Consider the following 15,814-nt stretch of genomic DNA (forward strand, 5'->3'; position numbering starts at 1 on the left):
CCAAAAAAAGCAAGGCTATAGTATGGCAAAAAAATGTCAAAAAATGACATGTCCCAAAAAACAGCTGAAAACACCTCAAAACAGCATAAAATAGCGTGCTGAGACACGCCATAGCATTAAAAAACGTGCAAAAAAATGGCCAAAAAAAACAAATAAAATAGCATGTCGAAAAAAAAATGACCAAAAAAGCAAGGCTATAGTATGGCAAAAATGTCAAAAAATGACATGTCCCAAAAACAGCTGAAAAACACCTCAAAACAGCATAAAATAGCGTGCTGAGACACGCCATAGCATTAAAAAAGTGCAAAAAAATGGCCAAAAAAAACAATAATATAGCATGTCGAAAAAATGACCAAAAAAGCAAGGCTATAGTATGGCAAAAATGTCAAAAAAAATGACATGTCCCAAAAAACAGCTGAAAAACCTCAAAACAGCATAAAATGCGTGCTGAGACACGCCATAGCATTAAAAACGTGCAAAAATGGCCAAAAACAAATAAAAGCAGCATGTCGAAAAAAATGACCAAAAAAGCAAGGCTATAGTATGGCAAAAATGTCAAAAAATGACATGTCCCAAAAACAGCTGAAAACACCTCAAAACAGCATAAAATAGCGTGCTGAGAGACACGCCATAGCATTAAAATGTGCAAAAAATGGCCAAAAACACATAAAATAGCATGTCGAAAAAATGACCAAAAAAAGCAAGGCTATAGTATGGCAAAAATGTCAAAAAATGACATGTCCCAAAAAAACAGCTGAAAACACCTCAAAACAGCATAAAATAGCGTGCTGAGACACGCCATAGCATTAAAACATGCAAAAAAAATGCCAAAAACACCATAATAAAAAAGCATGTCGAAAAAAAAATGACCAAAAAAGCAAGGCTATAGTATGGCAAAAATGTCAAAAAATGACATGTCCCAAAAACAGCTGAAAAACACCTCAAAACAGCATAAAATAGCGCTGAGACACGCCATAGCATTAAAAACGTGCAAAAAAAAAACGGCCAAAAAACATAAAAAATAGCATGTGTCGAAAAAATGACCAAAAAAGCAAGGCTATAGTATGGCAAAAATGTCAAAAAATGACATGTCCCAAAAACAGCTGAAAACACCTCAAAACAGCATAAAATAGCGTGCTGAGACACGCCATAGCATTAAAAAACGTGCAAAAAATGGCCAAAAAAACACCAAAAATATAGCATGTCGAAAAAAATGACCAAAAAAGCAAGGCTATAGTATGGCAAAAATGTCAAAAAATGATGACATGTCCCAAAAACAGCTGAAAACACCTCAAAACAGCATAAAAAATAGCGTGCTGAGACACGCCATAGCATTAAAAACGTGCAAAAATGGCCAAAAACACCATAAAATAGCATGTCGAAAAAATGACCAAAAAAGCAAGGCTATAGTATGGCAAAAATGTCAAAAAATGACATGTCCCAAAAACAGCTGAAAAACACACTCAAAACAGCATAAAAAATAGCGTGCTGAGACACGCCATAGCATTAAAATGTGCAAAAAATGGCCAAAAAACACAAAAAAATAGCATGTCGAAAAAAAAATGACCAAAAAAGCAAGGCTATAGTATGGCAAAAATGTCAAAAAATGACATGTCCCAAAAAACAGCTGAAAACACCTCAAAACAGCATAAAATAGCGTGCTGAGACACGCCATAGCATTAAAACGTGCAAAAAATGGCCAAAAACACCATAAAATAGCATGTCGAAAAAATGACCAAAAAAGCAAGGCTATAGTATGGCAAAAATGTCAAAAAATGACATGTCCCAAAAACAGCTAAAAACACCTCAAAACAGCATAAAATAGCGTGCTGAGACACGCCATAGCATTAAAAAAACGTGCAAAAATGGCCAAAAACACCAAAAAATGCATGTCGAAAAAATGACCAAAAAAAAAAAGCAAGGCTATAGTATGGCAAAAATGTCAAAAAATGACATGTCCCAAAAACAGCTGAAAACACCTCAAAACAGCATAAAATAGCGTGCTGAGACACGCCATAGCATTAAAACGTGCAAAAAATGGCCAAAAACACATAAAAATAGCATGCATGTCGAAAAAATGACCAAAAAAGCAAGGCTATAGTATGGCAAAAATGTCAAAAAATGACATGTGACATGTCCCAAAAACAGCTGAAAAACACCTCAAAACAGCATAAAATAGCGTGCTGAGACACGCCATAGCATTAAAACGTTGCAAAAAAATGGCCAAAAACACCATAAAATAGCATGTCGAAAAAAATGACCAAAAAAGCAAGGCTATAGTATGGCAAAAATGTCAAAAAATGACATGTCCCAAAAACAGCTGAAAACACTCAAAACAGCATAAAAAAATAGCGTGCTGAGACACGCCATAGCATTAAAAACGTTGCAAAAAATGGCCAAAAACACACAAAAAAGCATGTCGAAAAAAATGACCAAAAAAAAGCAAGGCTATAGTATGGCAAAAATGTCAAAAAATGACATGTCCCAAAAAACAGCTGAAAACACCTCAAAACAGCATAAAATAGCGTGCTGAGACACGCCATAGCATTAAAACGTGCAAAAAATGGCCAAAAACACATATAAAATAGCATGTCGAAAAAATGACCAAAAAAGCAAGGCTATAGTATGGCAAAAATGTCAAAAAATGACATGTCCCAAAAACAGCTGAAAACACCTCAAAAACAGCATAAAATAGCGTGCTGAGACACGCCATAGCATTAAAAACGTGCAAAAAAATGGCCAAAAACAAAAAATAAAACAGCATGTCGAAAAAATGACCAAAAAAGCAAGGCTATAGTATGGCAAAAATGTCAAAAAAAAAAATGACATGTCCCAAAAACAGCTGAAAAACACCTCAAAACAGCATAAAATAGCGTGCTGAGACACGCCATAGCATTAAAACGTGCAAAAAAATGGCCAAAAACACATAAAAATAGCATGTCGAAAAAATGACCAAAAAAGCAAGGCTATAGTATGGCAAAAATGTCAAAAAATGACATGTCCCAAAAACAGCTGAAAAACACCTCAAAACAGCATAAAATAGCGTGCTGAGACACGCCATAGCATTAAAACGTGCAAAAAAATGGCCAAAAACAGCATAAAATGCATGTCGAAAAAATGACCAAAAAAGCAAGGCTATAGTATGGCAAAAATGTCAAAAAATGATGACATGTCCCAAAAACAGCTGAAAACACCTCAAAACAGCATAAAATAGCGTGCTGAGACACGCCATAGCATTAAAACGTGCAAAAAAATGGCCAAAAACACCATAAAAAATAGCATGTCGAAAAAATGACCAAAAAAAAAAGCAAGGCTATAGTATGGCAAAAATGTCAAAAAATGACATGTCCCAAAAACAGCTGAAAACACCTCAAAACAGCATAAAATAGCGTGCTGAGACACGCCATAGCATTAAAACGTGCAAAAAATGGCCAAAAAACACAAAATAAAAATGTCGAAAAAAAAATGACCAAAAAAGCAAGGCTATAGTATGGCAAAAATGTCAAAAAATGACATGTCCCAAAACAGCTAAAAACACCTCAAAACAGCATAAAAAATAGCGTGCTGAGACACGCCATAGCATTAAAAATTGCAAAAAATGGCCAAAAACAACATAAAAAGCATGTCGAAAAAAATGACCAAAAAAGCAAGGCTATAGTATGGCAAAAATGTCAAAAAATGACATGTCCCAAAAACAGCTGAAAAACACAAAAAACAGCATAAAATAGCGTGCTGAGACACGCCATAGCATTAAAAAACGTGCAAAAAAAATGGCCAAAAACACACATAATTAGCATGTCGAAAAAAATGACCAAAAAAAGCAAGGCTATAGTATGGCAAAAATGTCAAAAAAAATGACATGTCCCAAAAACAGCTGAAAACACCTCAAAACAGCATAAAAATAGCGTGCTGAGACACGCCATAGCATTAAAAATGTGCAAAAAAATGGCCAAAAACACAAAAATATAGCATGTCGAAAAAAATGACCAAAAAAGCAAGGCTATAGTATGGGCAAAAATGTCAAAAATGACATGTCCCAAAAACAGCTGAAAACACCTCAAAACAGCATAAAATAGCGTGCTGAGACACGCCATAGCATTAAAACGTGCAAAAAATGGCCAAAAAAACACCATAAAACAGCATGTCGAAAAAATGACCAAAAAAGCAAGGCTATAGTATGGCAAAAATGTCAAAAAATGACATGTCCCAAAAACAGCTGAAAACACCTCAAAACAGCATAAAATAGCGTGCTGAGACACGCCATAGCATTAAAAAACGTGCAAAAAATGGCCAAAAAACAACTTAAAAATAGCATGTCGAAAAAATGACCAAAAAAGCAAGGCTATAGTATGGCAAAAATGTCAAAAAATGACATGTCCCAAAAACAGCCGAAAAACACCTCAAAACAGCATAAAAAATAGCGTGCTGAGACACGCCATAGCATTAAAACGTGCAAAAAAACCCCGCCAAAAAACAACATAAAAAAGCATGTCGAAAAAAAAAATGACCAAAAAAGCAAGGCTATAGTATGGCAAAAATGTCAAAATGACATGTCCCAAAAAACAGCTAAAAAAAAACACTCAAAACAGCATAAAAATAGCGTGCTGAGACACGCCATAGCATTAAAACGTGCAAAAATGCCAAAAACACCATAAATAGCATGTCGAAAAAATGACCAAAAAAGCAAGGCTATAGTATGGCAAAAATGTCAAAAAATGACATGTCCCAAAAACAGCTAAAAAAAACACCTCAAAACAGCATAAAAAAGCGTGCTGAGACACGCCATAGCATTAAAACGTGCAAAAAATGGCCAAAAACACTTAAAACAGCATGTCGAAAAAATGACCAAAAAAGCAAGGCTATAGTATGGCAAAAATGTCAAAAAATGACATGTCCCAAAAACAGCTGAAAACACCTCAAAACAAAACAGCATAAATAGCGTGCTGAGACACGCCATAGCATTAAAACGTGCAAAAAATGGACAAAAACAACTTAAAACAGCATGTCGAAAAAATGACCAAAAAAGCAAGGCTATAGTATGGCAAAAATGTCAAAAAATGACATGTCCCAAAAAACAGCTGAAAACACCTCAAACACATAAAATAGCGTGCTGAGACACGCCATAGCATTAAAAACGTGCAAAAAAACCCCGCCAAAAACAACTTAAAACAGCATGTCGAAAAAATGACCAAAAAAGCAAGGCTATAGTATGGCAAAAATGTCAAAAAATGACATGTCCCAAAAACAGCTGAAAACACCTCAAAACAGCATAAAATAGCGTGCTGAGACACCTGCCATAGCATTAAAACGTGCAAAAAATAGCCAAAAACAACTTAAAACAGCATGTCGAAAAAATGACCAAAAAAGCAAGGCTATAGTATGGCAAAAATGTCAAAAAATGACATGTCCCAAAAAACAGCTGAAAACACCTCAAAAAGCAGAATGAAATAGCGTGCTGAGACACGCCATAGCATTAAAACGTGCAAAAAATGGACAAAAACAACTTAAAACAGCATGTCGAAAAAATGACCAAAAAAGCAAGGCTATAGTATGGCAAAAATGTCAAAAAATGACATGTCCAAAAAACAGCTAAAAACACCTCAAAACAGCATGAAATAGCGTGCCGAGACACGCCATAGCATTAAAACGTGCAAAAAATGGCCAAAAAACAACTTAAAACAGCATGTCGAAAAAATGACCAAAAAAGCAAGGCTATAAAAAAATGTCAAAAAATGACATGTCCCAAAAACAGCTAAAAAACACCTCAAAACAGCATAAAATAGCATGCTGAGACATGCCATAGCATTAAAACGTTAAAAAAAATGGCCAAAACAAATTAAAACAGCATGTTGAAAAAATGACCAAAAAAAAGCAAGGCTATAGTATGGCAAAAATGTCAAAAAATGACATGTCCCAAAAACAGCTAAAAACACCTCAAAACAGCATAAAATAGCGTGCTGAGACACACCATAGCCATTAAAACGCATTAAAACGTGCAAAAATGGCCAAAAACAACTTAAAACAGCATGTCGAAAAAATGAACCGAAAGGCAAGGCTATAGCAAGGCAAAAATGTCCAAAAATGACATGTCCCAAAAACATCTGAAAACATGTCAGAACACCATAAAGTAGCTCGCTGAGACACGCCATAGCATTAAAACGAACGAACGAAAAACAACTTAAAACAGCATGTCGAATAAATGACCAAAAAAAGCAAGGCTATAGTATGGCAAAAATGTCCAAAAATGATATGTACCAAAAACAGCTAAAAACACCCCAAACAGCATAAAATAGCGTGCAAAAAATGGCGAAACCACTTAAAACAGCATGTTGAAAAAATGACCAAAAAAGCAAGGCTATACTAAGGCAAAAAATTTCAAAAAATGACATGTCCCAAAAACAGCCGAAAACACCTAAAAACAGCATAAAATAGCGTGCTGAGACACGCCATAGCATTAAAACGTGCAAAAATGGCCCAAACCAACTTAAAATAGCATGTTGAAAAAATGACCAAAAAAAGCAAGGCTATAGTATGGCAAAACACTTTGAACTTTTTATGTCATTTTGGATGGCTTATGGCCTTTTTTGGTTGACATATACTCTGTTCATACTATATTTTATGCTTATTTTATGCTTTGAACATACTAATCTCCTAGTTTTTTAATGTTTTTTGGACAACAAATTATACTCTTATTTCTTTAATGCTTTTTTAACATATTGTCATACTGTACTATGACTTCTTATGCTATTTTGGATGACATTTTACAGCATGACTTTTTTATGCTTTTTTTGGATGACAGTATGCTATGACTTTTTTTACATAGTTTTGATCAACATAGTATACTGTAACTTTTTAATGCTATTTTCGTCAACATACTATGACTTTAGAAAGTGTTTTGGACAACATACAATACTATAACTTTTTTATGCTACTTTGGTCGCTATACTATGTTATGAATTTTTCTGGACATATTATACTATGACTTTTCTATGCTTTTTTAGATGACAGGCTATAGCATGACTTTTATGGTATTTTGGTTGATGTACTACACTGTGATTTTGATTGATTTTGCTTTTTTGGGTGACATGTCATCAAAAAACATAAACACAAAACCAGTCATAGTGTAGCATGTTAAAAAACCTGTCATAGTACAGTATAAAAAAAACCTTAAAAAGTGTCGTATGATAAAAATAAAAAGTCATAGTATATTATATTGAAAAACTATAAAAAGTGATAGTGACACTATGGTATGTTGTAAAAACTGCTCGAAGTCATTGTTTACTATGACAAAAAAGACATGGTATAGTATGTATGTAGTACATAGTATGTAAAAAAGAGTAGAGTCGTAGTATGACAAACAAAACTTATGATAGTACGATGATCTAAAATCATGGAAAACTGTGTCGAAAATAAGGCATAGTATTTCATAGATTTATGCCCCATAGGGGATGAAACGGAGTAAATACAGCATAGTATAGTATGACAAAAAAAGTCACAGTAAAGTATGTCAAATAAGTCATGGTATAGCATGGCCAAAAAAAACATTAAAAAAGTCAAAGCATAACATGACAAAAAAATCATAGTATTGAATGACCAAAAAACTCCTCAAGACATCATACCACAGGATGCCAAAAAAGTCAAAGTACAATTTGTCGAAAATAAGTCACAGTACAGCATTAAAAGAAAAAAACTACAAAAGTCATAGGACAGTCTGAGGAAAAAAGTCATAGGCTGGTATGTCGAAAATAAGTATTACTGTAGCACGTCGAAAAAAAACAGTTGATAAAGTCACAGTATAATGCGAGGAGAGTAAAACATGTAAAAAATGTTTAAAATGGTTTAGTATAGTATGTAAGATAACGTAATCATACATGCGGTTTACAAAGCTGTGGTATAGTATTTATTTTTCAATATATGCTTTTTTTGATAGCCTTGGACCGTCGTGGTGTGCATTTAATTATTCTCTCTCAATGGTGATGACAAACATTTTATTTGTCTGATCTCTCACCCTGGCCTCCAGCTTCTGGACCTGCTTCTTGCCACCCTTGAGGGCGATCTGCTCAGCTTCATCCAAACGCATCTGCAGATCCTTTATGGTTTGCTCCATGTTCTTCTTCATCCTCTCCAGATGGGCGCTTGTGTCCTGCTCCTTCTTCAGCTCCTCTGCCATCATGGCTGCCTACAAGAATTAAGGATAAGTGGTAAATGAACATGAAGTCATGTTACAGTAGAAAAGAAATTACGGAGTATTACAAACACAGTGAAGGTTGGGTAGAAAACCAGATCAATATCAAACTATCTGCAAATTTGTTTTTTCCAGTTATGCAATAGTGTAACTATCTTACAGATCTTACATCAGTGATGGCCTTTTTGGCCTTCTCCTCTGCATTGCGGCACTCCTGCACGGCATCATCCACCTCATTTGACAGTGTGGACAGATCGTTCTCCAGCTTCTTCTTGTGGTTGATGAGCCCAGTGTTCTGCAGCAAAAAAGAGTCTTGTTTTCAGTTTGCTTTCTCAATTTCTGAAACTGGGATTCAAAGGACTAACATACCATCAATAATCCGCCCAGGTGAATCAGAGCATAACAAACAGGCAAGAATTGCTTGTTTTTGCAGAACATTTTCAGCTAACAACCATTAACATAAGTTATCTTGAAAAAAAGTGGCCATCATTTTATTTAATTTAAGTGATTTAATTGTCATGCACTGCAGGGCAGTTTTAAATGCTTCTTCCTACTTGGGAGTGCAACAGGTTGACTCTCTCAGTGGCCTCCAGCAGCTCATGTTCAGCTAACTTGCGTGAACGGTCGTTCTGCTCCAGCAGAGCCCTTAGCTCCTCCACCTCAGCAGTCAGTAGGTTGTTGCGGCGCTCCGTCACTGCCACCTGCTCCTTCAGCTCCTCGTTCTTGTGAAGAGTGTCATCCAGCTCCAACTGGATGTCCTGGGTGCACAGATTATGTACAAGTTTAGATTTAGATGGATGAAATTTATTCTGTGTACTAATGTATCTAAGGAATCAGGTAAGTTCACCGACCGGCTGCTGGATGGACTCACCTTGATCTGCACCTGCAGGTTTCTCAGGAGTTTCTGGGACTCTGCAGCCTGCCTGTTGGCATGATTCAGCTGCACCTCCATCTCATTCAGGTCGCCTTCCATCTTCTTCCTCAGGCGCACTGCCTCGTTGCGAGACTTGGCCTCGGCATCCAGGGTGGCCTGCATAGACTCCAGGGTTCTCTGGTGGTTACGGCTACAGACAACACGGAGGGACCATTGTTTGTACGAAGTGCTGTTGGAGTCACAGACCTGCTATATAGGACAAGAAAAGCAATCATTGAATCTCACCGAAGGTTGTCAATTTCCTCATCCTTTTCCGCCAGTTTTCTGTCAACGTCAGTCTTGATTTGGTTGAGCTCCAGCTGGATGCGGAGAGTTTTGCTTTCTTCGTGCTCCAGAGTGCCCTGAGAAAGACAGACATTTAATGCTGGAGGATATCCTGCGGGTCCAAAAAATATCCCCTGACCACAAGAAGGAGGAAGAGCGAGAACTCAGCAAACTGCTTACTTCAGCTTCCTCCAGGGCAGCTTGAATCTCGCTTTTCTCCATGTCCAGACCCTTCTTAATTTTCTCCAGCTCGTTGATGGTCTTCGCTCCCTGACTGATTTGATCTGTCAGATCAGCGATCTCCTCTGGGGGAGTAGAGATAGATTTTTTGTTTTTACATTTTGCATTAGGTCGAGGTAAATCTAATGATATGGTTTTAAAGGTCTATCATATATGATTTAGGGGGAAACATTGGCAGAAAGTAAATACAGTGTGTTTTCATTAGTGTATTATCGCTTCTTAAAAATTGTTGTGTTCTTGTTACTTTACAATGAGCATTTCATATCTACATACAGGAGCAGGTCCTTGTCTATGCAAAAATTGCAATGTTGCACAGCCACGTTTCTACAGAAGCCCAGAACGGAGATGACAAACACTTGATCTAGAGAGAGTCATACACGCTTTGGTGGTTAGAAACCCCTCCTTTTTTATGTTAAACTGCTTTATGAAGTGTTTTTCCCGGTTTCAATCACCCGGGCTGTTTGTTTTGGAGAGGAAGAGACCTCTATGGATAATTTGGCCCCCTGTAAAAAAACTCATGAACACCAAGAATTCTCACCAGGAGAAGTTTCAGCTGGTTGCAATCTGCAACCCTCACCACTCGTTTCCACTAAATCCTCCTAAATTTTAAACACTGTTCCTTTAATGAAGCCTTTTTAACTGGGTATTCATGATGTGAGCTACAACGTTAGGTACCTTGGAGGTTCTTGTTCTCCCTCTTCATGGTCTCAAGATGATCGAGAGTCTCCTCGTAGCAGTTCTTCAGCTTGAAGAGCTCTGTGCTCAGGCCACGAGACTCTTTTTGAGAGGCCTCCAGCTCTGACTGACACTCTTCATACTTCTGTTTCCACTCAGCCAACACCTGGAGGGAACAAGACAGAGGAGCCAAGATCATGAGTTGGTGCCAAAACCCAATCCTACTAAGGCACCAAGTAATGAAATGAATGTACAAACTAACAATTGGTAATCTAACTAACTAGGGTGATTTCTTTTAAGGGCAGCAAAAGCAATCTTCTAATAGTCGCCATCTGCTAATACCTTGTCAAAGTTGCGTTGCTTCTTGTCCAGGGCAGCAGCTGCAGCATTGGCGCGCTCCAGATCAATGACCAGATCCTCGATCTCTGTCTGAAGCCGATGTTTAGTCTTCTCCAGAGAGGAGCACTTGGCATTGGAAGCCTCCACTGTCTCTTCAGCGTCCTGCAGACGTGTCACCAGCTTCTTCCTAATGAGAGGCAAACACATTTGGTGCTCATGCGTTCAAACGACCATTGGTTACCATCAGATTCTGCAAGTCAAAAATATATCTCACTCACTTGGCCTCCTCCAGCTCCTCAGTCCTCTGGATGGCGTCAGTTTCATACTTAGTTCTCCACTGAGCCACCTCAGCATTGGCCTTGGACAGACCTCTCTGCAGCTCAGCCTTGGCCTCCTGCTCCTCATCGTACTGCTCTCTCAGAAGATCACAGTCGTGTCGAGATGACTGCAGCGCATGGGCCAGGGCGTTCTTAGCCTTACGAGACAAATAATGATGATAGAGAGCAGTTAGTCAGAGTGGAGTAACTCTAGAGTTTCTGCAAAGCTATCTGCCAGTTTTGTGAATAACCACCACTGACTGATGCTGTGATCAGGAGCTCACCTTGTTCTCCTCTTCAAGCTGTTTCTTGAGCTCCTCAATATTCTGGCTGAAGGAGTTTTTGGCACGCTGGAGCTGGGAGACCATCGATTCCCGCTCTTCAAGCTTCCTGCTCAATTCGGCTATGCGGGGAGAGGAGGAGAAGAGGTGTCTGTGTTATTCACCGAACTGTGAAATCCATTTGTGAGATTTTTGATGAAATGAAAAATGCTCTTTACCACTCTCAGACTGAGCACGGGCCCTTTGGGTGCTGGTGTCGTTGAGCTGCCTCTGGAGCTCCTCGACCTTAGCTTTAGCCTCATTCATTTGATCTTCATACAGGCGACACATCTTCTCTGAAGTGGCCTGCAGCAAAAAGTGGGACATTTTTTATGCTTCATCTAGTCTAGTCCCATACTACCTTATATCTTTTAGTGATTTTATCCTAATTTTTCTACCTTTCCCTTGGAGAGCTGCTCCACAGTGGAGGCCAGATCATCCACCTCCATCTTGGCCTCACTCCTCTCCTTCTCCAGCTTCTGCTTGACACGTTGCAGGCTATCGATCTGTTCGCTCAGCTCTGCGACACTGTCAGCGTGCTTCTTCCGCAAGGCTGCCGTTGTGGCCTCATGGTGCAGCATGGCTTCCTCCAGGTCACGACGCAGCTTCAGAAAGTCTGTCTCTCTCTTCTTGTTGATCTCGATTTGGGCCGAGGTGGCCCCGCCAGCCTCCTCCAGGCGCTCGCTCAGCTCTTCGAGTTCTCGAGCAACATCGCCACGCTGCTTCTCCACTTTAGCCCTGCAGGCCCGGTCGGCCTCCAGCTCCTCCTCCAGCTCCTCTGTGCGGGCCTGAAGAAAAGCAATGGTCAATTATTTTGTCAAAATTATGTCATAAATCTGTTCTAGTAGAGATTAAGAGACTAATTTCACCTGCAGCTCTTTTATCTTCTTCTGGAGCTGATTGACCAAAGCTTGCTCATCTTCAATCCTTGCGCCAATCCCATTAATTTCAAAGTCTTTCCTGGTAAAAAAAGAAGTATTTGTCAATCATTGTTCATCTCTACTTAATAGCAAGATCATGTTTTATATGGATATATGAAAACGTACTTTTTTAGGAGCTCTTCAAGTTGCTGCTTGTCATTCTCCAAGTCCATAACCGACTCCAAGGACATTTTCAGGTCTCCCTCCAGTTTACGTTTGACGCGTTCCAGGTCCATACGAAGTTTCTTCTCCTGTTCCAGTGATCCCTCCAGCTGATGCACAGAGGAAAGGTTGAAAATTTGACATATGATGCATATGATATTTCAACACTTGTGCATTTATAGGCTATAAATAAACTCACATCATCTACTTGTTGCTCCAGCTTTGCCTTGGCTTTGGTCAGAGCGTTGACTTTGTCTTCCTCTGCCTGCAAGTCATCCAGAGTCTGCTGGTGAGCCTCCTGAAGAGCTTTCTTCTCTTTGGTCAACTTCAGGATGGTTTCATCCAGAACTGCCATTTCCTCTATCAGGTTCTTCACCTGTAAGCCAGAGGAAGAAAATACATTAGACACTCATAAAATCAGAAATATAAAAAAGACATTTATTTTTGTGGCCTCTTGGCACACGTTTCACTCCTTTACAAGTTTCCTTACCTTGTTTTCAGTGGCATGTTTCTCCTTTTCCACTTTGGCTAGAGTGATCTCAAGATCATCAATGTCTTTCTTCAGCTCAGCGCACTCGTCCTCTAGCTTGCGCTTCTTGGCGAGCACATTAGCACTCATCTCCTCCTCGTCCTCCAGCCTCTCCATGATTTCTTTCACTTTGGCCTCCAGCTGGATCTTTGTTTTGATGAGCAGATCACAGCGGTCCTCTGCATCTGCAAGATTGTCTTGCTCCTACACGGGAGAAAGAATATGCATCCAATGCACTCCCACACCACTATCTGTTTTTCCAAAAGCTGAATGTGTGAATATGTGACGAGTGCCACTTACTGCCTGCAGCTGGAGAGAGAGATCATTCTTCTCTTGGACTAGGCTGACCTGCCTCTCCTCCAGCTCTTTGCGCTTGGCCTCAGATTTCTCCAGAGCCTCCTTCAGCTTGGCCATCTCATCCTTCAGAGCGGCCAGCTCTTTCTCGGTAGCAGCACTTTTCAGTAGAGGCTTGATCTTGAAGAAGAGCTTCATCCAGGGCCAGTGCTTGACGGTGTTGAAGGCCCTGATGTTCCACTGGATGATCATCAGAGCCTCCCTGGAAAAAAAGAAAGGGATTGGAAGAGTGAGGATTTTTCTTATAAACACGGACAGTGATTCCCCATCAGGTATAATTCTACTTCAGGGGATACGTTTGTAATTGACAGAAGGTGCGTAATTTGAAAAAAAGGGTGGAAAAGAAGAATTATGTGGTGATTAAAGTATATATCCACATATTAAGTCAGCTGAAACACTGGAACACAGCAATTTGGGATTGACAGTCCATGAAACTAATTAACAAGTGAGTAGAAAGGTCTAAACCAGGGACACTCAACTTGCTTTGACACTTAAGTTCATAAGTTATAAGTTCATAAACAAACATTAATATTAATATATAAATAACTAGCCCCTATCTCTGTTGGATGATTCACAGGATCCTCCCCTGGCACACTTTGTTTATTGAACACAATATATTTTCATGCTTTTAATGCACTCTGACACCTTATTAAGCAAAAAAATAAAATAAAATTACCAGTGTGAATCAATTTATTTTCATTGTGAATTAGGAAAGGGTTGTCAGGTGAGCGCTGTGTGGCCCTGGGGACCCTTTTCTAATAAATGACGACTGCACAATGCATTTGCCCACCGACCGTATGTTGAGTATCGCTGGTCTTAACAGTTCACTAAAAGTGTTGGATAAATGGTTAGAAATAGTTAAACATCATGAACTATCTCCCTGTAGAGACTGTCAATCTATTAACAAAAGGATTCTCTTTCTCATCCTGGAAATCCTCATTATGAAATAATGATATTAGAAACTCCTTCTTGGACTGAGGCACACTAAAAGTGACATTGCCAGCTGCAGAGGGACCTGAGTATTGTGTCGTTTGCTCAAATGAAATGGGGTGCTTTATTTTTTCTGTTACTGTCTGGACAGATAGTCTATGGCTGCTTTTGTGTATGTTGTATGATGTAAAACCTGATTTTTTTAGTATGTGAAAAATGAATAAAACTAATATAATAAGGCTAAAAGTAATAACTGAACAGTTGCAATAGTAAGCTAAAAGTGTCGTATGAAACAACACTAATAAACAGTTGAAAAAGTTAGAAGTCTGGGTTTCCCTGCTTAGGCTGCTGCCCCCACGACCCGACCCCGGATAAGCGGAAGAAAATGGATGGATGGATGGAAAAGTTAGCTAAAAGTATTGCATAAAACAATAAAGTAGTGATCTAAAAATAATAAACAGTTGAAATAGCTAAATGTCCTGTATGAAATAATAGTTGAAGTAGTTATACAACTATTTCAACCATTTATCAATGGCTTTAGCTAAGAGATAAAACAGTCTGACTAGTTGGACAAAAGTTTGGATAAATGGTTGTAACCTGTTGCTTCTGCCATTAATAGAACAAATGCAAACTAGATTTAACCAAAAACTGACAGTTCAATTGTATGAAAAAAATATTGTTAAAATCTTAAGTTTTACATGGGAAGTAATACCAAAATAATTACACTTGAATGCACACATTTGCAAAAAGTCTAGTGGTGGTATTGTTGAAGTAGTACTTGAGTTCATCTGGCAGCACTGTGAAGGGGGACCACAGTTAAAACCAGCAGAAGTAAAGTTCAGATCAAGTTAGGAGACGAAGGTCAAAAAGATTTATCGTGGAGTTCCCCGTTTATTTATTTAGTTACTTATTTTGGCACTAATCCTGCTGCTATCCTCTCTTGTATCTAATCATACACAGGGGGAAGTGTAATGAAATCATACACCTAATGCTGCTTTTGATGTTTCATGACTGTGACCAAACAGGGATAGCAAATTGATTCGGTCTCAGTAGAATGGCGTCTCGCAGCCCTAAATATGGACCCCGAGCCGTCTAGTCAAGGACTCCCTGTCAGTGTTTAGAGGGTGAGTTTGAGTGAGCGTGAACACGTCGGGGTGGGAGGTGAGGGTGGGGGAGCTGATTGCATTTTTGACATGACTCCATGCCGGGTGCCTCTCAAAGGTGAGCGTCTGTGTTTATTTAGAAACTAAAGCCCTCTGTCCGACGGCTGACTTTAATCCTCTGTCACCCGCCACATATCCCATCAATGCACTCACTTAGAAGTACAGGCGCCGCGGACAAAAGGGGCCAGGGGCCATCGGGCATCCAGGGAGGGGGCCGGGGGACTGTATTTTTAGGGCGGGCCCGAGCAGCTGCCACTTGACACATGTCACCACCTGGCTCTGAGGACACCGTCAGCATTGTTTAATTTAGAGAGTGGATGGAGAGAATGGACCGGGACCTGCGAGGGGGGGGGGGGGGGTGTGTGTATGTGTGTGTGTGTGTGTGTGTGTGCGTGTGAGTGTGTGTGAGAAAGAGAAGGATGGGGTCCTTATTAACAGAAGGGCCACACACATGCCTGGTAACCATACATGGGCAAGCACAC

At 39.2% G+C, this 15,814-nt stretch overlaps 1 protein-coding gene across 1 annotated transcript in view; it reads right to left on the bottom strand.

Moving 5' to 3' along the window:
* The window catches only part of myh7ba (myosin, heavy chain 7B, cardiac muscle, beta a), a 52,176-nt gene that overhangs the window by 23,526 nt on the left and 12,836 nt on the right, over positions 1 to 15,814 (bottom strand). Inside the window, exons 23-41 of the mRNA XM_042503341.1 lie at positions 15,077 to 15,108; positions 14,310 to 14,334; positions 13,186 to 13,480; positions 12,847 to 13,089; positions 12,556 to 12,732; positions 12,321 to 12,466; positions 12,144 to 12,234; positions 11,673 to 12,062; positions 11,454 to 11,580; positions 11,239 to 11,357; positions 10,916 to 11,112; positions 10,641 to 10,824; positions 10,299 to 10,464; positions 9,564 to 9,688; positions 9,345 to 9,460; positions 9,057 to 9,249; positions 8,740 to 8,943; positions 8,355 to 8,480; positions 8,009 to 8,179 (exon numbers count right to left, since the gene is read on the bottom strand). Coding sequence (XP_042359275.1) covers positions 8,009 to 8,179; positions 8,355 to 8,480; positions 8,740 to 8,943; positions 9,057 to 9,249; positions 9,345 to 9,460; positions 9,564 to 9,688; positions 10,299 to 10,464; positions 10,641 to 10,824; positions 10,916 to 11,112; positions 11,239 to 11,357; positions 11,454 to 11,580; positions 11,673 to 12,062; positions 12,144 to 12,234; positions 12,321 to 12,466; positions 12,556 to 12,732; positions 12,847 to 13,089; positions 13,186 to 13,480; positions 14,310 to 14,334; positions 15,077 to 15,108 — 3,127 coding nt within the window. The remainder of the gene's footprint in view (positions 1 to 8,008; positions 8,180 to 8,354; positions 8,481 to 8,739; positions 8,944 to 9,056; positions 9,250 to 9,344; positions 9,461 to 9,563; positions 9,689 to 10,298; positions 10,465 to 10,640; positions 10,825 to 10,915; positions 11,113 to 11,238; positions 11,358 to 11,453; positions 11,581 to 11,672; positions 12,063 to 12,143; positions 12,235 to 12,320; positions 12,467 to 12,555; positions 12,733 to 12,846; positions 13,090 to 13,185; positions 13,481 to 14,309; positions 14,335 to 15,076; positions 15,109 to 15,814) is intronic.

This window comes from Plectropomus leopardus, chromosome 2, assembly GCF_008729295.1.
Source record: "Plectropomus leopardus isolate mb chromosome 2, YSFRI_Pleo_2.0, whole genome shotgun sequence".
NCBI classification, from domain to species: domain Eukaryota; kingdom Metazoa; phylum Chordata; class Actinopteri; order Perciformes; family Serranidae; genus Plectropomus; species Plectropomus leopardus.